The following is a 23,816-nucleotide window of genomic DNA, read 5'->3' as shown; positions in this document are numbered from 1 at the left end:
AGATTTGCCTTGAGCTACTGCACAATGGTACTTCCTATACCGAGCCAACAGATATTGCCAATATACTGGCTGACAGATTCAGTGCCAACTTTACCCTTAAACCAAAATGACCAATCACAATACTGGTAGATTGCCAGGCACCCAGTATTACTGCTGCACAGGTTAAAACAGCACTGTCCAAGGCCAAGAATACAGCTTCTATGCGACCTGACAATATCCCTGGCTGTGTTCTACATGAACAACAGAGTGAACTGGCACCTCACCTGTGTGCCCTGTTTAATCACAGCCTCACCTCAGGCCTTCTCCCTACTGAATGGTGCACTGCTACAGTCATCCCTCTCCACAAAGGAGGAGTGACTACAGACCCTGGGAACTATCGCCCATTAGCCAGACAAGTCCGATATGCAAAGCTATGGAATACATCATCGTGGATCTAATAAACAATGCTATATGGAATCTCCAAACTCTGGATCCCACGCTGTTTGGTTTTTTGAAGGGTAGATCATGCCTGCTCAACTTGGTCTTCTTCTTTGAGTCAGTCACCAGAGCTGTGGATGAAGGCAAGGTGGTTCATACAGCCTACATTGATCTGGCCAAGGCCTTTGATACCATTGTGAAGATTGGGTGAAGGCTGCCAGCCTAGCCAGATAGAATTTTGGAGATGATTCTGTCATCTGTAAATATTAATGTAAGCCACAGGCTTGTATCTTAAATGGTAAAAATAGTGTTGCAAGTAGAACTGGAAAAAATGTTAACAGGTGCACTCTACTGACCAAGTAAACCATGTTGTGACCCTCTGATGTTACAACTCGGAGCCAATCAGTCTAGAGTGAGGCATCCTGCCTACTGTCTTAATGGCCAGAATTTGCATGCATAAAATGTCCTTTATTCCTCTGGTTTCTGCCCAGAGGTGAAGAATGTAAATGTAGTTTCTGTTAGCCTGGGAATCCAGGAAAATGTGAAGAATGATGTAATGGGAACCAGGAATGTGATTTAAAAAACAGAGAGAATAAGAGAGCATTAAGCATTTTTGTCTTGACCATCCAACTCATCAGCACTGTCTTGCTCTATATGCAAGTTTATCTTAGACTTGTATTTTCTCTTCGTCTAATATTTCTAAGTGTTCTTCTGTGATGTCAGAACTGTACTACTGAATTATTTTAAGTATTTCTCTGTGATCTCTGAACTCTTGACTAGCACGGTGTAGTAAAAAGTATTGTCTTGTGTTTTGACTATTTGTTATTAAATATTTTTAAAACCCTTTCAACTGCGGCTGTTTTTGTAGAGATAATTTAAGCTCTTTAGAGTACTTGCATGCCTTTGGTAAAATTGCACAAAGCCACTCCTATTGCTTTAGCCTTGGGCTATACTACCAATTGGATAATAATATTGCACAGTAATAAATTGGACACCCTTTTAAGGGCCTTTGAGTAGCTGATAAATAGTGGGTGATGGCAGCTGGTACTATTGTATAAAATGGGAAAAGGGGGCACAGCTGAAGAACCTGTGCCAGCCTTCCCCAGGAGTGTCTGTGTGGTTATATAAACTCTTCTCAAAGTGTGTGTGTGTGTGTGTGTGTGTGTGTGTGTGTGTGTGTGTGTGTGTCAGCTACTTGAGCAGGGACACGAAGCACTGGTTGGACAGAGAGGGTGCTGGAGGTTTTAGCTTGCCCACTAGGCTGAGATCTGGACCCTATAGCTGTGCCAGTGGGGAGTCTTATTGGGGACCTGGAGAGCAAGGGAGCGACCAGCCACGGGCTGACTGTTTTCTCTGTGTGCTCTTAAGTGAAATTGCACTTAACTGTTTGTATTTGTTAATCTTTCCACCTATATGAGATGCCCCTCACTGCTGTTAGTGGTGAGGATGGAGGCTTCTTGATTGCTGGGCCAGGGCACGGGCGTTACAACCATTCCCCACTCAGGAATCATAGAAAAGCTCACTAAGCTAGGCATCAACCCCTATATCACTAGGTGGGTTGCAAACTGGCTCACAGGTAAAACCCACAGTGTTAAAGTAGCTGACTCCAAGTCAAAGTGCCGACCAGTCACAAGTGGAGTCCCACAGGGTTCGGTCCTGGGTCCTCTCCTATTTGGTATTAACTTCTCTGAAGTCCAGGCCAACACGAAGGGACTCTGGCTGATAAAGTTCGCAGATGATTACAAGTTGGGAGCTATTAACTTTCCAAGTGATAGCGACATCCTCCAGAAAGGCCTCACTGAGACCAACGACTGGTGTCAGAACTATGGTCTTAAGTTCAATGCCAAAAAATGCGTTGTCACCCCCTTTGGGAAAAAACGGTTCCCATGAATTACATCTATGGTAGTCCACTGAACAGAGAAGGAGTTATAAGAGATTTGGGATTTAGGTTAACAGCAACCTCACTTTTGACCACCACATTGCCACTGTGATCAGAAAGTCCTTATATGTGGCACATCTCATTACTAAGGGTTTTGCATCCAGGAAGAAAGAGGTCATCGTCTCCCTCAACTCGTCCCTCATTAGGCCAATCATCGAGTACAATGCCCCATTTGGCATGTACCTCACTAGACATCTGCAACAACTGTAGAGGCCACATAAGTACCTCACAAAGAGGATCCTAGACCTTAAACACTTGTCCTATATGGACAGACTCAAAAAACTCCCAACTATTCTCAGTCTCGTATCGCTTACTTAGACGTGATCTCTGCTTGACTTACAAAGCCATGTCTGACCCAGCTCTGTTAGAAACACTACATCTAAAGAAATCCCAGTCCCTGCACACGACATGCTCCAGTGACCTCAACCTCATTACCACAATCAACGAACGTGCTAGAGGGACAGGTTCATAACCCACAGACTGCCCATGCTATGGAATAGACTTCCCATACATGTCAAACAGAGCACCTCACTTAAGGTTACCATACATCCGGGTTTCCCCAGACAAGTCCTCTTTTTTGGGCTCCTGTCTGGGCGGTTTTTGAAAATTTTAAAACACGGACAAATCGCAGAATTTTCAAAAAAACAGACACCCCTATTTCAGAGTCTTTCCTCCGCTTTGTTTTTTTTTTGATTGGCTCATATACCAGTATACGAGCCAATCAAAAAGCAGAGCTCTGTTCAATGCGGAATAGCTTGATGTTCCGCATTGAACAGTAGAGGGTCCGCTGTGCGTGTTTTTGATTGGTTCGTATACCGGTACACGAGCGAATCAAAAGGCGGAGCTCTGTTCAATGCGGAACTGCTTGATGTTCCGCATTGAACAGTAGAGGGTCCACTATGCGAGGTTTTGATTGACTCGTATACCGGCATACAGGCCAATCAAAAATCCCCAAACATGGACTTTTTTTTTCCCTTCAACTAAGAGAGGAGCAAAAAAAAAAAAGTCTTTAGTTTTAGTCCTACAAGAGTTGCTCTTCAACCTAAGAGGACGAAATAATATGTGCTGGTATGTTATGGTAACCCTAGCCTCACTGGCCCTCTTCAAGAGAAATCCTGATAAGTGGATGGGAAATAGAAAATTCACCCCGGGGATCACTCAGGTGGCTCTACTCGATAGAGGCACTAGGAACCAAGGTCAGATGGCACTGTGCCAGGGTAATCCTATAGGCTAAGCTTGTAAAGGCTCCAGGGCCATTAGCACAGTACACACCTATGAATCAGGGCAACAATGCATAAAAATACAGTTTGTGGAAGTAGCATTTTAATCAACTCAGGCGCACTAAGTCCCCAGTCTTCAAATATGTAGGCACACCTCTTAAATGCACCTCATTATGAAGAATGCTTTTCTGTCTTAAAAATTCCATATTCCAAGTGTCTTTCACACTTTCCATTTTAATATATTTTAACAAATGACTACAATACAATACATATTTTGATAAATTAGTATGATATAGTAAGCACAAAGTAGCACATCTTGACAAGGCTTTGAGCCTCCTAGTTGAAACTGCTAATAAGTATTTCCCATTCTGCCTGTGTGTTCCATAGGTTGGAAAAGAAAATGAAATAATACAGTACAGGTAACTTGGTCAGCAAAAATGTAAGACTCCACAGTGATGCAGGTTTCTTTTACTGTTGGATGTTCAAAATAAAAAGTCCTAATACAAATATTTTATATGTTGCATTTTTCACAACATATTTAAATATACGCCACAAAACAAACAGCAGTTATCTGGATATGGAAGAGGAGGAAACAGTAGTAGTAGTTTTGTATATGAATAAGACTAAACCCCCTGCCCATGTCTGTAAGTTACTATTTCATTTTTGTTAACTGGTTGGTTGTAATAGCCTGAGGACTCTTTCAGGCATGATCCAGAGCATTATGGCACTGAGTGCAAGTTACAGAGTTTGTAACAAAGAAGGCAGTACAGTTGTAGAGTAATATATTCAACCATCAGATCTGCATACAAATTAGGAGAGCTTTATCTAACATAGCAAGACTATACAAATGCAGACTAATATACAAAACAATGAGCCTTACAAACAAAAGGAGTTATACAGAATACAATGAATGTAGTAGAAATTCCAGGATGATGATATGTAGAACCAAAAAAAGGGAGGGGGGCATAGGTTTATAATACTTGATATTTTAGAAATTAAAAACAGAATGGTGTAAAATTGGGGAGGCAAAAGTGAAACATACATCTCTCTCCAATAAAGTATGTTAAGAAAACATAACCTGGAATTTCTGGATTGTCCTTCTACGTCCTCTACACCGCTTCTGCTACCTTAATGTTTATTTTAAATCATCAAAGTCTCCATTACACTTGTAGAGCACCACCCAAAAAGAACAGTGCCACTCATTGTTTACAATGTTCCATTAAATGTGTTTAAATAACACTTTTTTGCAACTGTAGAGAAACAAAACTGAAAACGTTTCCTAAAAAGCATGCAAAAAATAAATCGATTCATACTTTCATGAGGCACCTTTGTAGCAGCTTCTGCTGAAAGATAACATCGCTGTGAAACATACACTGTCTTAAAACTATTACTAGATCTACTAAGTGACAATCCAACTACTCTCATGGAGGCCGCCATGTTTCAGCGATAGTGATTTGGCGTCGTGAGAGGAAACAATTTCTTGACGTTTTGTCGCCGCGTTACGTAACATTTTTACGGCTGCATTAGAAACGTTGAGGTTACTAATTGGGTTTGACAGCGAAACTTTTATATTTTTATTTTTCAAGGATTTGGGACTAAGCCGAAAATAATGTGGGGTAAAGGTCTACAAGCTCATATTGTTTTAATGCTACGCTAATTTGCTTGGAAATTAGTACAACAACTGTTTTTATACGAAACTGTAAGATAGCATTACTGACTGACTGTAATCTCAAGCATTTAGTAGAACATCACATTTTTTACAAGTGATAGGGCAAAACTGGAAGCAGCTGAAAAGTATCATCGGAAGTACCCAGTGATGTTTTACTGTGTTCGTGGTTCATCGGTGTTTACTAGTCTAACGAGAGATAAGGTCCTTAAAAGCTTATCTAGTGCAACCTAGATGTGACCTATTTATTTGCTTTATAGTGCGTGATTTACTGACTCTATCTCCCTTAGAGCTATAGGAGCCAGACTGGGGTGAATTCGCGAGTACTCCTTCATTGATCCAAGTTGTGCCTAAATAGGATAGGAAGGAACTTGGCTACACATGGACGGGTAACCTATTGCAGATAATGGAAATTCTCTGAGAAACAAATCTCTCTCCAGCATATCCTGTTTATGTCTTAAGCAAAATTTAGATCTTTTAATCTAGTAGCTCTGCATAAGATTCATGGAAACGGTCCAGGGATGCCTTGTATTGTATGCCAGGCAAAGATCATCTGTCATAATGATACCTAGTAAAGAAAGAGGGCTTTCAGGCAGTCAGCGTTGGAGATTGTGTTTATTCACTTTTTTTTTTTTTTTTTTTTTTTTTTTTTTTTTTTTTAAGGAACCTTTGTAGAAATTCCATTTGTTGCATGTATCTGGTCAGGTGCTTACCTAAAGAGGGCATTACTTACTCTATGATGGTCCGGATGAGGGCCAAGTACGTTGGTATGGGGACCTTCCTGGACCTAGATGCAATGCATGTTCTTAATTATAAGTTGAACAACATGTAAGGATTTTCTTACTACCTTGGACAGGTTGATCGAAGGTTAGGTTACTGTTCACATGAGTTTCTAGATCCCTGACTAGTGAATCAACTTTTAAGGGTGTTGTATTGATGATGTAGTTACCTGGAGTGGCAGACCTCCCAAAAGGTGCTATAATTTATTTCTTGGTATTAAGTTTTAAACCATAGTTTTGGCACCAAGTGTTTGTATGTATTAGTTCTTCCTGAAGGATGTTCTCGTCTTGGGGGGGGGGGGGGGATTCATTGATTGCTAACAGTTTCCATATCATCTGCAAACTTGGTTAGCCAGAGGCATTTGACATCCAAGAGGTAGATGCCAAAGAGGAGTGGGCCTAGCACAAACCCCTGGGGGACTCCATTGGGGACCAGCCTCTTTCTGGAGGTGGCTTCACCATTTCTGACCTCCTGGGACCTGTCAGTGAGCCAGCTAACTATCCAGCGTGTTATAAAGGGGTGTATACCTAGTTCTGTAAGTGTTTTGAAAATGAGCTAGTGGGGTATTGCATCAAATCCTTAAACCAGATCTATGTAGGCAGTATGCATAGTCCCCCCCCCCATCACTACCATACTGACCTTTTCAAAGAAGTCCACCAGATTCAGTAAGCATGACATCCTTTGACAAAAGCCAGACTGGGATAGAATCCTTGTCCGGAGATCTTCTATGTCCTTGCTGATAATTTCCATGGCTTTGCAGGTAAGACTAATTAGACTAACCGGTCTACAGGTTCCAGGATCTGTTGAAGGTCCTCCCTTATGTAGGGGGATGACCGTAGCAGGCCTTTATTCACATGGCACAAAGCCTGTTTTAAGACTACTGTTAAATAAGGATTCCAGGGGTTCTGATAAGTTGTATTTTAGACTATTCAGGAGTCATCCTGGGATGTTATCAGGGCCCACTGAGGCTGTGTTCTTGGCTTTAGTGAGTGCAGTAAGTACATGCTCCCTAGTAGTAGTTGGAGGGGTTATGTTTGAGGGTATTATTGGGTGATGGTTGGAGGTGAGAGGGGAGTAAAGGCTGAATTGAATTTGTTCGTTAACAGGTTTGCTATGTTGCCAGGATGTGGCACCATTAACTACCAGTTCAGCAGATTGCTGTGTGCTGCTGTTGAGGTTTCTGACATAGCTGTAGCTTTCACCAGGGAGTATATCCTAACCTCAAAGTTGGCTTTGGTGACCTAATTACCTCTCTTTGTCTTTATCTTTATGGGAATTACCCTTCCTGATTTTTTGCCATTTTTTTTTTCTTTTTGTTGTATATCCTGTTTAATTTAGGATGCCACCAGGGTAGTTTGTTTCTAGGGCTAGTTCTGTGCTTTCGTCTGGTAGGTACAGTAGCTTCTGTTTAGCCATTGACATGATTGTACAGAGTTCCTAAGAGCAATTCAGCATATGCTTGTGTGTACTTGGTGTTTGGAGGGGGTTGAATTTTGACAAACCATCACTCAACGTAAAAGTTGCCTTGGAACAGTTCCTAACTGTTACTGTTTTTCATGGGACAGTGGACTCGATTTGGATTTCAAAGGAGACAGCTTTATGGTCAGACCTTATTAGGGAGGGTGAGACATTGAGTGTAGGGTACAACATTCTTCCATATTTGTGAGCATGAGGTCCAGTATGTTGGAGCCTCTAGTCTGCATTTTCACTATTTGGTTAAGGATGTTTGCACTTATAAAGTCCAGGAATCTCTGTTCTTGTAGATGTGAGCCTACGTAGGATTTCCAGTCTGTAGAGGAGTAATTAAAGTCTCCCATGTGTTTGGTGTTAGGTTGGATGGCAAGTGTTTTCAGTAAGTCCAAAGTATGCATTGTGAGCTTCTTGAGACATGGAGGGTGACCTGTTGCTGAATAGGATATGGTTTGGGATTTTTGTCTATGGTGATCTGCACATGGAGGAGCTGTAGCACATCATCCTGTCTGACCACCATAAAGGTATGCTTGTTATTGATGTATATTGAGACACCTCCACCTTTAGCACTTATCTATGTAGCTACTGGTCTAAAATTGTGGAAGGCACTGAAACCTTGCACTGCCGGGGTACTGTCTGCCATTTTAAAACATGTCTTGGTAACTGCACAGATGTTTGCATTCTTAACTGTGGGGAGAGCTTGATTGGGAGTGCATTTTTTTGTTTGTTTGTTTGTTTGTTTGTTAGGCTTCTGGCAATGAGCAGAAATACCTTAAGGTTCTTTTGAATTGATTTTGCTTTGTTGGTAAGTTTGTCATTGTCTAAAAAGGCACTATGGCGGGTGGACAAAGCCTTAGCCAATATTTGAAAGCCTAGAGTGGATAGGTGCATACCATCACTGACAAATCAACTTGGTCTGTTGACCATGGCCTCCCAAGTCGACAAGTACTGTATCCTCTTAGAATGACACCAGAAAGACAGCCAGTTATTGTTGAAATTAATCATTTTTGCTCATATTGTGGCATCATCCTTGGTGATGGTAATATACTCCTCAATATCGGGATCATACCAGCCTGAGACTTATAGTCTGAAAGCTCCATAATGTCTCTCTTCATAAAGTCCACTGCGATACATCTCAGGTCATTTACACATACTTGGACTATGATGGAATCATACTGGTACTTGTGGCATAATGACTTGAATGCATGCATGATTTGTTGGATCCTGGCTCCAGATAAGTAACAGTTATCTTCTCCTTGTTCAGCCTGGTTAGAGGGGCATCAGTATGTCTTACTATGGAGCACCCTATGATGAGAGCCCTGGGAAGTGTGTTTGTTGCTTTCCTGAGGGGCTTAGTGTGTGATGCTCCACTGGGAGTGATTGTGTGGTGTTAGGTGGTGTTTTTTATTAGTACCTTTGAGCTTGCTGAGGCATAGCTTCAACAAAGGGTGCTCTGCTCTGAATGATCTGTGTTGTTTAGGAAGATAGCTTGTAAGTGCCTCAACATATGTTAGTCTTTGTGTGTACTGTTTTGACAACCTGATGTGCACTTGTATGCAAGAGATTAGCCGTCAGTGTTATTGTATAATTACACCTCTCACATACTGTCTGTTTCTTTAAGGAGTAAGTGGATGTCAGTAAACATGAGACAATTGCTACATTGTCTCACGATGCCCATATCCAGCAAGGTGGCTACAGAAAAGTTAAAAAAAATTGCATATCCATAATGTCTAGTCCTTTGATTTGTGAGCTACAAGGGCTGGTGCATTGGAATCAGAAGGCTAAGGGTGCTTTATTTGGGCAGATTAAACTAAACAGTACTGAATTCTACTAACATTGATGTTCACATAATACTGAATTCTACTAAATCAATAGTATTGCCACTCAAGGCCAGCTAGCTGCTCTAAGCTTGTTGGCACACAAAGTATTTGCACTATAGTGCTTCTTTACAGGTTACAGTTTTATGGATCATTCTACAGATAAAATTTGCTTTCTAGGTGTTTGCTACTGTACAGGGCACTGCTAACCCTCACAAACATGCACAATTTATAGCAGCACAGAAAAAACAGAAAACTAAATAATGAGCCTTCTGACCAATAAAATGACTACACTGTGAGCTCTTCTGTAGTTCATTGACAAGTTGCATTACTCGTATTATTATCTATACCAAGTTTAGTAGAGCATGTTGGATGTGTGCACACTGAGTAACACTGAAGATCACCATGGTAAACATGCTCAGCAGAGTGAAAGAAACAAAGTGGGCAGTAGTGAATAAGTATGGTTGTGTCATACCTCTCAAATGCCATCCTTTCAAAAAATTATAGCAGAGAGTCAGAAAAAGGAGCATTGTTTTATGTTCCACAGTAGAAAGTTCTTGCTGTACTAGATCCTATGAAGTAATTGATAGGGAATCTTTATGTAGGCTTAGTTTATTTATTTAATAAGATATGTCCCTATAACTAGACCTGGCTTTATGTAGAAATTAGAAAATCTAGGAAGAGCAAAAAATAAATAATTACATTATGTCTAAATCGTAGCAGTTAAGAGGTATGGTTGTATGTATCTCATATTTGCTTGTTAGGAAAAGTGTGTGTGCGAAGTGACCGGTGTGTACCTCTTAGCTGTGCCTGATTTTCACTCAAATTTTAGCTCTGTCTTGTGATTGTTTATCATCAGCAGCAGGGTAAGTCACATTTACTCATAGATTGCTTCATATCCATAAATTGTAGTGAGTGTGTTGACTGTGTATACCTCAGATATCCGATTATAAAAAAAGAAAAAATAGTAATAATATGCATAGTAAAGAATTTGCATTGTTTTACACAAGTGCACATTAGTCAGCTACAATATAAGTATTCCACCTGTAGTTGTCAGCCACTAAGCTGAAGAATCAGGAACAATGCCAAAGATTTGGGACAGAGTTTAAATATTGCTCTTTTATACTTCATTGCTAGAGTAATAAGCTCCACTTTAACATGCATTTTTGAAGAACGTGAAGTCTGACACTCAAATGTCTGTGATTTAGTGTCTGCAGATGTCAACCTTATGCCAGAAATGAACACATTTTACAAGGAGCAGATAAAAAATGTGAAGCAAATTCAAGGGCATTATGTAAACGTATGCGCATTCTCCAACTTGCAAAAATGCACATACACCCCAATGACAACATTCTCTTTTCCCACTGTTGTTCCTGTTTTCATCACATTCCATTCACCAAAGTTCAAAATGTATGGGCATTTGGCCTGGGCACTCACCCTTTACCTACACAAAAGATCCTGATTCATTATGTACCTTATGTGTGAGACCAAGCTGAAAGCCCAGGGATTGTGGCACCATCTTTAAAGGACATCTTTCTCCAAATGTTCTGCAGCAGCATTCATTTGTCTCTCTCTCTCCCTCTCTTTCTCTCTCAGGAAGAAAACATAAAGAAATCAAAATATGCCCCTAGTTGAATGACACCCTCAGCAACCATCTGACTTACCTATGTGTAAGGCAGGCTGTGCCTCAACCTACATAAGAATTTCTCCACAAATCCATACCATGTACTTAAACTTATTAGAAACACTAACCATCCAACCCAATACCATATTCATGGGTGACTAATTACACCACTGTTAACTGGGAATCCTGTACAACATCAAATGTACATGCACAGAGATTCCTGGATTTTGTAAACACAAACTCCTTGGATCAGATATTCAATACATCAACCAAGGGTGCAACCATACTGGATCTGGTCCTCACTAATATGGGAGAGTGCTGCAGACCCCCTACTGTAATGCCTTCCCTGATAAAGTCAGACCACAAAATAGTCTCCTTTGAAGTAAAAATAAAACCTGGACCCCCAGCTAAACCGGGGATATTCCATCCTTCCAACATTAACAACCACTGTGTCATCACTTTTACATACTCAAAAATTTTTCTATTGCGTTTGTGCTCTTCAGACAACCAACAAAATGGAATTAATGCCATCATCTTCATAAAATGTGCAGTGTTTTATCAAATCACAAATGTTAATGATTCAGTGTCTTTAGTAACCACTCTTCTAATAGGCATTCAATATATTTTTCTCCACTGTGTAGTTTCCCAAAGCTACTTAGCTTTCATTGGATGACAGCTGAACAGCATGGCCTTCTTAAGTAAAGAGACACCACCTGGAAAACCTGTGAGCAAATTCAATCTTCACTTGACCATACTAACTATAAATTTGTGCAGTAAGACACACAATAGACAAACCTTAACATATTGAAAGCTCAGACACTTTTGGAAAGAATCCAATCAGCTGGTCATTTGAAATTAAATAACTATACTCAATCTATAATTGTTGATGAATTTGCAAAATAATGATTGAACATCATATTGGACTATGAGCCCACTATCTTGCCTTGTGTCCTGCCACTTGAACCATAACTTTCCCTATTATATCTCATGAAGGTCTTCCTAAATGAAACCACTGACCTAATTCAATCCCTGTCTAACCATGGATCCCTGTGTTCCAGTGGTGTGACTCTCTCTGTCTCCATGGGTTATAAAACAATAAATGAACATAATATTCCCTCACGTATGTCATCTATTTAACTTCTCCAGCACAGCAAAACTTTCCAAAATTACAGAAGAGGGCAATTGTTGCTCCTATACCAAAGGGAAGTAGACCATCTGAAACTTCCAGATTTTGACCAATTTCTTTCTTACCTCATCTGGGAAAGTTACTGGAAAAAAATAATGTAAAACAGATGTAATAGTCTTTCTCCATCAGTATAACATGTTTTCCTTATGCCAGTGTGGTTTTCATTGATTCTTCAAGGCTTTTGACTAAGTGAATCATAGCCTATTGCTTATCTCCCCGGTATATTTCAGTTTTAGTTCCCCTACCACTGAATGGTTCAACAGCTATCTTGCTTGCAGAACCTTTACTGCTAAGTATAACAAATATGCATCATCTCGTCAAAACATGATTTCTGGGGATCCACAAGTCTCAATTTGGCCTGTTTTTACTATATTCATCAATGCACAATCTACTCATCTCAACATTTTTTTTAATTAATTTGTTTGTTTTTAATTTGTGCTACATCCAGGACCTTACCTGACATTTTCTCTAGCTTTGCCTAATTGGTCCATTTCATGTGGAGACAGTGTGAGAGCTAGATGTTCCTGGTCTAGGCAAAAGCCCTATGCCAAGGCAATAAAAATTCCCAATCCACAAGGGACTACTAGGTGCAAGTCTCACCATAAACTCAGTACTGCAACACCAATTAGTGCACCACAGATGTGAGTCTTCATGAAACAGTACATCCCAGCCAAGCTTCAAACACAAATAGAAATGTACTGGTGATTGGTGACTCCATAATTAGACTCCTAGATTCTACACTCATGAGGTTGGACAAAACAGGGTGACCGTGAACTGTCTGTTAGGATTCAAGAATGCTACCTCTACAGTGTCCCTCAGGACCCTTAAAACAAATATGAGTATGGCATGATGATGTCCTGGGTTGAGGTAAATGACCTGGTATGCTTTACCCTGAGGAATATTGACAGAGTTATGACAGAGCTCGCTATGCATGTCACAAATGCAGGAAAGACCCTAGTGTTGAATGGAATCCTTCCATCAACAAAAATAATACTGAGCTACAAAGAAAAAATGATTGCCTTTAACAATTGGTTAAACATTTAGTATCAATCTCAGTGGATCTAGCATGCATCAGCAGGGGATGAAGTACTTGACAACACTTTGTGCTTTGTCAGGAATGGTCTGCACCTTTTATTCCAAGGCTTCTGCATACTGGTGAAAGCTTTTGCAGCCCCCATTGTCTTTTTTAGGCATGGTCCAGCTGATAAACCTCCAAACCTAACTAACAAATCAAAGACCATACCAAGGTGGTTTTATGTGATGCTAGAAGTCTAAACAACAAACTGCTGGACCTTGAGGCCCTCCTGTGTTTGGAGCACATCTACATATACAGTGGATATAAAAAGTTTACACACCCCTGTTAAAATGCCAGGTTTTTGTGATATAAAAAAGTAAGACCACAATAAATCATTTCAAAATTTTTCCCAGCTTTAATGTGACTTATAACCTGTACAATTCAATTGAAAAACAAACAAATCTTTTAGGGGAAAAATGTAAAAAACAATTAAAAAAACATACAATATGCTGGCTGCATAAGTGTGCATACCCTTAAACTAATACTTTGTTGTGTGTGCACACCCTTAAACTAATACTTTGTTGAAGCACCTTTTCATTTAATTACAACATTCAGTCTTCTTGGGTAGGAGTCTATCAGCATGGCACATATTGAAGTGACAATATTTGCCCACTCTTCCTTGCAAAAGCACTCCAAATCTGTCAGATTGCGAGGGCATCTCTTGTGCACAGCCCTCTTCAGGTCACCCCACAGATTTTCTATTGGATTTAAGTCTGGGCTCTGGCTGGGCCATTCCAAAACTTTAATTTTCTTCTGGTGAAGCCATTCTTTTGTTGATTTGGATGTTTGCTTGGGGTCATTGTTGTGTTGAAAGTTAAAATTCCTCTTCATCTTCAGCTTTCTAACAGATGCCTGAAGGTTTTGGGCCAAAAATGACTGGTATTTTGAACTGATCATAATTCCCTCCACCTTGACTAAAGCCCAATTCCAGCTGAAGAAAAGCAACCACAAAGCATGATACTGCAACCACCGTGCTTCACCGTGGGGATGGTGTTCTTTTGATGATGCAAAGTGTTTTTGTGTCAAAGGTACATTTTGGAATTGTGGCCAGAAAGTTCAACCTTGGTCTTATCAAACCATAACACATTTTCCCACATGCTTTTGGGAGACTTTATGTATTGTTTTGCAAATTTTAGCCGGGCCTGGATGTTTTTCTGTGTAAGAAAAAACTTCCGTCTTGCAACTCTACCCCATAGTTCAGACATATGGAGAATATGGGAGATTGTTCTCACATGTAGTACACAACCAGAAATTCCTGCAGCTCCTTCAGTGTTGCTGTAGGTCTCTTGGCAGCTTCCCTGACCAGTTTTCATCAATTTTGGAGCCAAGTCCAGTTATTTGCAATGTCACTGTTGTCCCATATTTTCTCCACTTTTTGATGACTGTCTTCACTGTGTTTCATGGTATATCCAATGTTGTGGAAATTTTTTTGTACCCTTCTCCTGACTGATACTTTTCAACAATCATATCCCTTTGATGCTTTGTAAGCTCTCTGCGAACCATGGCTTTTGCTGTAGCCGGCAACTGAGTAAATGTCAGGAAAATCCTACTAGGACAGCTGAAGTTTATTTGGGGTTAATCAGAGTCTCTTTAATTGATGGCAGATGTGTACCCAAGAAGACTGAATGCTGTAATTAAATCAAAAGGTGCTTCAACAAAGTATTAGTTTAAGGGTGTGCACACTTATGCAACCAGCGTATTTTACGTTTTTTTTTTATTTTTTATATTTTTTCCTCTTAACTGATTTGTTTGTTTTTCAATTAAATTGTACAGATTATAGGTCACATTAAAGGTGGGAACGTTTTGAAATGATTTATTGTGGTCTATATCACAAAAACCTGGCATTTTAGCAGGGGTGTGTAAACGTTTTATATCCACTGTGAGTTGTTGCAGAAACTTGGTTTGAGTCCCAAGAGAGCACCCCCTCAGTACTTGGGTTTTGTGCTTTCCATTCGTTTAGACCTGATGAATACTGTGGTGATTTATCCATATTTGTTAGAGATCGCATTGCCTTGAGACAGATACCTAGAAACCCAAAAGCAGAGGTTACAGAGATTCATTCCACACTATTACTGTCTACTACAGAACCCCTTTCATGTCTCCAGTGATTCACAAAACATTCTTAAATATTCTGTATATACTCCCCATAAGTAGGAATGCTGTTATCCTAGGTGATTTCAACTACTTAATTATGTGGGAGACCTATACCACCAGCATAGGATATTCTCAAAAATTATCTGATTTTATAAACAAATAGTGCTGTGGTAGCGTTGTCGCCTCACAGTAAGACATTCTCCTGTTTGATTCTCAGCTAAAGCGTCTTTTGTGTGGAGACATGCTTGAATGGGCGTATCTTCGTTGAAGATTGTGGGTCAGGGCCGGCAACTCGGCATGTAAAAATCTACTGCCAATCATTAGCAGACCGTAGTTCCGCTGTGGCGACCCCTAATCAGAAAAGCCGAAAGACACAACAACATAAACAAATACTCATTGGACTAGATTATTAAGGAACCAACTAAACGACAGAATATGTTTGACCTGGTCTTAAACTTATTTTTTGTATGTACTTTCCACAAGGAATTCCCCACATTGGTCAAATCACACCACAAATTAGTAACCTTTTCCATTAGAATCTCTAAACTGTTTGAATCAAATATTACAGTATTCAAGAGCTTCAAATATACAATCTACAAATCTATGATGAAAAATGTATAAAATTGGCAGTCCCACCTAGATCCAGGCAAATGGGAAGGTTTAAATGCAAATCATTGTGGTAGTTCTCAAGCATTAATAAGCTATGTAATAAAAAGAAGAAACTTCTAAATCTTTATAGCAAAACAAATGCCCCCTCACACAGACAAATTACAGATAATATCAAGCAACTAAAAAAAGGGCTTAAGAAAAGTAAAATATTCCATGACCACCAGACTAGCTACAGAAACCAAAAACAACTAGAAATCAGTCTTTAGTTACATCAGAAAAATAAGAAATAACACCCAAAGTTGCCATGAGCTTAGGGTACTAACTACTCTGCTGATCCAATATTGCCAGTATACTGGCTAATAAATGTACAGTGCTATTTTCATCTTATAGACATCTATTCCAGACTCAGTTATCCCTGGTGGAATCAAGCCATCAGCTATAACAAACCTATAACAAAAGAGCATGCAATGAAAGTACTCTCCAAAACAAAGAATACCTCATCCATGGGACCTGTCAGTATACCTTGTTGTCTAATTAATGTCATTAAAGAAGCATTAGTGGACCTACTCCTCAACCTCTTTAACCTGTGCCTAGCAACTGGCTTTACATCATGGTAAGGCACACAGCTGCTAAGTTGCTACTCCACAAGGGTGACCCCAACACAGACTCTGGGAATTACAGACCCATAAGCCTAATGAGTCTTGTATGCAGATCTAGTAAGTGTATTATGACTGACCTAAATAACTGTAATATCAAAAATCTTACCAGACTCAAACCCCAACAGTTTGACTTTGTCAAGGATAGATCCTGTCTAAAAAAACTAAAAAGAGGGTGAAAGGAATAAAGGAGGAGAGTGAGGGATGATGAACTGCAGGGATAGATGACAACGACCCCGCACCTCAGAAAGAACATGAGATAAGCTTTGCTGCAGATCTCATCTCTTTCAGTGATAATTTTATTCCATTTAATTTATTTTTAACTTGGTAGTACTAAGCAGGACTAAATGGTTTGCTTAAGTGACTTTCTTAGGGTCACATATTACGCAAATGGGGGAATCGAGGCCCAGGATTATAGATGAAGCTTTAGCAGCTGAAAGCCGTAATCCCCTTACTAAAACTACAAGGCTTCAATGTTTAAAATACTTGTTTCGCAAGATCCATTCCCTATAATTGTTTTTTATAAGGAAAGCATGAAACAGATATTATACCATAGAGAGTGAAAATCATCCAAACAGCATGATGTTTGAAAACAGAGTATCACATCAGCATATCACCAGCTAGTGATTCATACTTCATCTTGATTACCTACTACACTAGATGTAACATTCAGGCAAACAGAGCTTACCAAATCAATCCACTTCATTGTGGCTACAGTTAAACAAGATAATGTCAGCATTTGTATAGGTCCACAAGATCTCAATAAATGGCTCAATATTGGAAAACACAAGCAATAATGCTAGACAGAATAGAGTAGACATTATGCGAGAAGTAATGCTCTCCAGGGTATGTGTTAATGTGTAAATAATGCATGCCCAGGGGTGTTCTGAGGGCCAAGGTACTTCGAGAATGACTAGCTGTTAAATTGATTTGTATTTTTTTGTTATTATATAATTTTTTTATATGTTTGGTGTAAACAGTTGCTCCACCTAATGTTCCAAACCTGCTGTAGTATATGTAATTGTTAACAGAGGAAGTATTTTACATGTAAAATATGAGTTATGTTAAGTACTTGATGTCTACAGTCTCATATATGCACACACACACACACACACACACACACACAGACAAACATATACATAGAAGCCCACACATACAGAAATATAGACAGGCATACAGGCAGTGTCACACGCACACATAGAAAAAGACACACATACTGAAATTACAACTGCTTTGTTAGTGAGCACATCATCAAATGTCTAATACAGAAAAAATAAACAAATAATCATAGAATGCAAAGTATTGCAGCTCTCTTCCCCCCCCTTTACTATCCCTGATTTTTGTCTATAATGCTGCTCTGTGTATTGATGCCCTCCTAAAATACTGAGGATTAAACTCAATCAGTAATGCCAGATATTAGGAGTTTCATACCTCCATGTTGATGGAGTGCCTGTTGCAGTTAGCACTGCCTCTCTCTATATCTTTCTCTGTTTCCCTCATGCAAGTACACACATGCAGACATACACACACACACATTGAGGAGTAAAGTCAGTAAATAATGCAAGACAGGAGTCTCGTAACTCTGTGCTAATGGACTGCCTGCTGCAGTCAGTGGTCTCTCTCTCATGCTTCCACACACACACACACACACACGCACACACACACACACTTTTCTTTTTTTAATTTACTTTTCATCTTAATTTTACGCTTGCTAAAAGGAAAATGATGTGTAGTGAAATAAAAAAATGGTGATTTTTTTTTCTACTGTCCAAGCTTCATGGCAGCTTAATACATTGCCATGAAGTGTCAGTCTTCTTTTTCAGCAGGCATTAACTGTACATTAACAACCTACTTGAGAACATTCATTCTCCAGTCAAAGTGGGATGTATAAATCACCCATTCTCTAAAGGGAAATAACAGACTACTTAGGTGTGTTATGAGACCTGACACCACAGGTGGAGGGAGGGTCTCCCCACCATTAGGAGATCTGCTATTTCCCTGTAAAGCCCACCCTGGATGGCATTATTGCACTTAGAAAATGGACTATCATGTAAATTGCTTTGCATTTGTTTTATTAGTGGTATATACATTTTTGTTTGTGCTTTTATTTTTAACACTTATGTAAAATAATTCCTCCATCTAATGTTTCAAAGTTGGTATAGTATATGTAATTATGTTGGAGGAACTATTTTACATCGAAAATATAAGTTATGTAAGTATTTAAGAATATGTATATAAACATACATCCAAGCACACATATATAGACACAGAAAAGTGCAAATAGAAGCAGAGACAGAAAGATGCTGTTATACAAATACAGAAAATCAGATGCACATATACACACACACACACACACACACACACACACACACACACACACACACACACACACACACACACACGTATTCACATAGGTTCATACTAGGCTATCTTCCCTAGGGCATTTATAAGCCTAGCCAGAGTGTGTTTGGCTTTCGCCACCCATTTTAAATTAATTTTGCTATGCCCTTTTTCGAGGTTAGTATACTGTGCCTCTGTCTAACAGTGACACAGAAGTGATACCCGGGGTAAACCTACGATCTCCCATCCACTCATCAAGATTCCTCTTGAAGAGAGTCAGTGAGAGACTCTGCCTAACCTGGACTGGGATTTTATTCCAGAGTGAAGGGAGCCTCTGGGTTATGAATTTGTCCCTCCAGCATGTCCTATTTATTTCAGTGCTGAGGTTCAAGTCTCTCGAGCGCGTAGCTCGATGGGATTTGGATTTTCTGAGGTGCAGCATGTCCATTAATTCTGGGTTGGACATGGCTTTATACGTCAGGCACAGATCGCCTCTGAGCAGGCGGTATGCCACTGAGTAGAGCTGGAATTTCTTTAACCTGGCAGCATATGGCATCTGTTTGAGCCCTTTGATCCTCTTGGTGAGGTACTTTTGGGGTCTTTCCAGTTGCTGAAGGTGTCTGGTAAGGTACATCCCAAAAGGGGCATTGTACTCAATTATGGGCCTGATGAGGGATGAGTAAAGAGGCACAATGACCTCCCCTGATCTAGATGTGAATCCCTTCATGATTAGGTGGGGTATATAAAATGTTTTTCTAACCACTTTGGCCACGTGATTGTCAAATGAGAGATTGCTATCAACTTGGGTCCCCAGGTCCCTAATTACTTCTTCTGTACTTAATGGATTACCACCTATGTGGTAATTTGTGGGCACTTTGTTTTTGACAAAGGGGATGACTATACACTTTTGGCATTTAGCTTGAGGCCATGGCTCTAGCACTAGTTGTCTGTTTCTATGAGGCCCTTTTGGAGGATGCTTGTGTCGGCTGGAGAGTCGATTATGGCACCCAGTTTGCAGTCATCTGCGAACTTGGTCAGCCACAGTCCTTCCGTGTTGGCCTGTACCTCCGAGAAATATATACCGAACAAGAGAGGTCCCAGGACTTGAGCCTTGTGGGACGCCACTTGTAACTGGTTTGGAGTCTGACATGGCTCCAGCAATTCTAACCATGTGGGTTCTGTCCTTGAGCCAGTTTGCAACCCATCTAGTGACATAGGGGTTTATATTTAAGCTGGTGAGCTTATCTATAATGCCCGAGTGGGGTATTGTATCGAAGGCTTTTGCGAGGTCCAGGTAGGCTGTGTGGACCACCTTCCCCCCTCGTCAATGGCCTTGGTGACGGTATCAAAGAAATCAACCAGGTTTAAGAGGCAGGATCTGCCCTTAACAAAGCCGAACTGGGTAGGATCCAGTGTCTGTAGGTCCCCAATATCTTTATTTATGAGGTCCATGATGATCCTTTCCATAGCTTTGCAGACCAAGCAAGTCAGGCTTATGGGGCGATAGTTTCCAGGATCCGTTGAGGCACCACCTTTGTGGAGAGGGACCACTGTTGCTGTACGCCACTCTTTGGGTACATATCCTGTAGTAAGGCTGAGATTGAACAGTAGTTTTATGTTTGGGTTTAGCTCTTTTTGGAGTTCATGTAGGACGCAGCCCGGGACACCATCTGGTCCCAGTGATGCTGTGTTTTTTGCTTTGGAGAGGGCAGCTCTTAACTGAGCATCTGAGATGTCGGGGGGCAGCACTCTGCTGGGATAGATATTTGCCCTTTTGGTGGGGAGGGAGGGGAGAAGTTTGCGCTGAACCTGTCAGCTAGGATGTTGGCAATGTCTGTGGGTTTGGTGTATTTTTTGTCATTTTGGACTAATTCTGAGCATATCTGGGAATTGCCACCCAGGTTCCTAACATAACTAAAGAAAGCCTTGTGATTATCCTTGGTGTCCTGTGCAATTTTTCTCTCGAAGCTGGCCTTAGACGATTTTATGAGTGCCCGTAGTTTTTTGCTAATACTAATCAGAGATGCCTTCCCTTTTTGGGATTTTGCTCTATCATGTAGTAGCTTCCTCCTTCTATTGTATAGTTTGTTTATGGCTGGGGTCCACCAGACAGGACGTCTGCCTTTGGAGGATTGGGTCTTGGTTTTATTTGGGATTGCATGATCCATGCATTTCTGAAGGTGTTCATAGAATGCGTTTATAAAGGATTCTGCGGTCTGGGCCATATTTTCCACAGGCCCAGGGGCTTTGAAGGATTCCACCTCGGTTTTGAGGAGTGTGAAATTTGCTTTAGAGAAGTTTTTCAGTGTGGTTTTCAGGGCAGGGGGTGGAGTCGGGATGTGAATATCCAGTGAGATTAGTTTATGGTCTGATCTTACCAGTGAGGGATACACTTCTGGTCTGGAGCATAGAGTCCCCATGTTGGTGATGATCAGGTCCAGTATGTTTTCCCCTCTTGTGGGAGTGGTAACAAGTTGTTCCATAGCATTTGAGTTTATAAATTCTAGGAACCTTTGGGCTAGGGTGTTGGAGCTAGAGTAATGCTCCCAGTCTATGTTTGGGTAGTTGAAGTCACCCAATATAATGGTGTTTGGAGAGACCTTCATATTTTCCAGTGTTCTCAGGAAGGCCGAGTGGGGTTCCTGGGTTTGGGAGGGTGGTCTGTAGCAGGCTATAAACTGGAAGGCAGTTTTACCCACTGTTAGTTGCACATGGATAGTCTCTGATGCTTCATGCTGTGGGTATCTTTGATGAATATTGATACTCCCCCTCCTTTTGTGGTTCGGTCCAAGTTTTGGGGCCGAAAAGCATGGTATGAGGTATAACCTGGTAGTGCTGGGGTGCTCTCGGGATCCTTGAACCAGGTTTCTGTTACTGCACAGATATCAATGTTCTCCATGCTAAGGAGAGTTTCGAGTGCGTGCATCTTGAGGTTTAGACTTCTGGGGTTGAGTAGTATTACTCTTAGTTTCTTATCCCTTGTGATACCTATGGAGGTGGGTTTGTCTTTTGAGCCTTGCCTAAAAAAGGCACTATGGGGGTAGCAAGAGCCTTTGACAATATCCGAAAGCCCAGGAGTGACAGGTGCAAGCCGTCCCTAGCGAAGCATCTTGGCTTGTCAAGCATGTCATCCCAGGCTGACAGGCATTGGATCCCCTTTGAATGACATCAATACTTAAGCCAATTGTTGAAATTGATCATCTTGTCTTCATACTGTGGCATCATTCTTGGTGAGGGTAAGATGCTACTCAGGGTCAGGGTCATACCGGCCTGGGCTACATGCTCAGAGAGCTCCTCTATGTCTCTTTTCATGTAGTCAAGGGAGGTGTCTCAGGTCATTCACACCAGCATGGACAATGACTGAGCCATATTTGTACTTGCCTTGGAGTGACCTGAGTGCTTGTGTTATGTGGCGGATCCTAGCGCCTGACAGACAGCTGACCGTTACCTTCTCCTTGTTCAGCCTGGTGAGCGGGACGTCAGTGTGCCTGACGATAGAGTCACCTATTACAAGTGTATCAGGTGTGTTGCTTAGCCTTGAGGGCTGTGACTGTTCGGCACACTGGCTTTGTGAGCTGTGTGTTGCACGTGTTTTGTTTTTTGCTTGGGTGTCTGCTTTGGAGGTATCTGCTGCTTAGGCAGATTTTTATTTAGAGCCTCCGAGTATGTTTTTGTGTGTTTATGTGTTTGGTTTGCTGTCGTGGTAGGTCTATGTGAGACTGGAATTGTAGTGAGTGTGGCTTCCTTCTCCTCCTGACTGGTTTCGCCAGTACTGAGTTGAGAGAGCTTAGCCTCCAGTATGGCTATATGGTTGCATCTCTCACATGTGTTGGAATTTGTTGGGAGGAGGAGAGGGTTGTCTGTGTACATGAGGCAGTTGTAACATTGCCTCAAGATTCCCAGATTCACCAGCTGGACCGGAGAGGAGATTGATAACTGACCTTTGGACATGCTAGAATAGTATTGGGAATTCCTTTATAATTGAAAAAAAGGGCCAATGGAGAACAAGGTACTCTAAGGGGAGTTTGTGAGGGTGTAGTGCTTTTAATTTTTTAGTGCTGACTTATATAATTGTTTTAGTGAGCAAGTGCCAGGTAACTTAAATGCAATGTGCTACAGGTAACTTAAATGCAAAAATGACAAACAGTAACTTTCTTTCAAGTGAAACAAGGAAATGAGTACAGTAAGCAATGCAGATATCACTAGGGGTCCACAGAAGCGCTGAAAAGCCGCGTTTGAATTAGCGTTTCAGGAAAATAACAAGCAAACAAACAACAAGCATACAAACAAAGCTAGATTCAGCAGGCCTGGATCTAGTCTATGCTACAGCAAACAAGGTGTACCAATTTCAGTAAGAAACAGTTCAAATATTCAGGCACTATAAGCCTTTAACCAGAAATTCGCAGCTCAGAAGGGCAGAGTCCAGCCTTTCCTCCCACAAGAGTACAGACCACGAACCCTTTTAATGTAAAATAACTGGCCTGAAGCCCAAGTGCTTAAACCAGAATTAATACACTTTTAGAATAACAGACACTGAGCCCTCAATCAGCAGTTCCCAACTTAGAAGGATGTAAGCTACCTCTTCTGCCACTACAGTGCAGACCACAAACCTTCTTAATGTAAAACAACTAGTCTGAAGCCCAAGTGCTTAAACTAAAAGGCTTAGAATGAGTTACACCAAGCAGTAATAAATACAATTGAGTACTTTTAAGATGACGCAAAAGCAAAATAAAGTAGGAAGAAACACAAATACAGTAAAAGCAGATAATTTTTTTTTTGAGTGAGCAAATGAGATGGGCCCAGGAGTTACAGGACAGAAACAAGTGCAAATGCAGGCCTTCAAATCAGAAAGTTGAGAGAGATGGAAGACTGCCCAAACGGCCAATAACTACAAATTCTGGGCCAGAACCGCTCCTTATGTGG

The 23,816-nt window shown here is 40.8% G+C and overlaps 1 protein-coding gene across 2 annotated transcripts in view; it reads right to left on the bottom strand.

The window, feature by feature from the left end:
* Window positions 1-5,055, bottom strand: part of LOC122790015 (mitochondrial poly(A) polymerase) — an 894,403-nt gene extending 889,348 nt beyond the window's left edge. For both annotated transcript variants that reach the window (XM_044057550.1, XM_044057551.1), the window contains exon 1: window positions 4,890-5,055. In XM_044057550.1, coding sequence (XP_043913485.1) covers window positions 4,890-5,013 — 124 coding nt within the window. In that variant the 5' untranslated portion in view covers window positions 5,014-5,055. The remainder of the gene's footprint in view (window positions 1-4,889) is intronic.
* Window positions 5,056-23,816: the final 18,761 nt, after the last annotated feature.

The sequence above is a fragment of the Protopterus annectens genome, chromosome 15.part0, assembly GCF_019279795.1.
Source record: "Protopterus annectens isolate FY-2018-M chromosome 15.part0, PAN1.0, whole genome shotgun sequence".
NCBI classification, from domain to species: domain Eukaryota; kingdom Metazoa; phylum Chordata; order Ceratodontiformes; family Protopteridae; genus Protopterus; species Protopterus annectens.
Note: the sequence above shows the minus strand (reverse complement) of the source record. Positions and strands in the feature narration are given on the sequence as shown.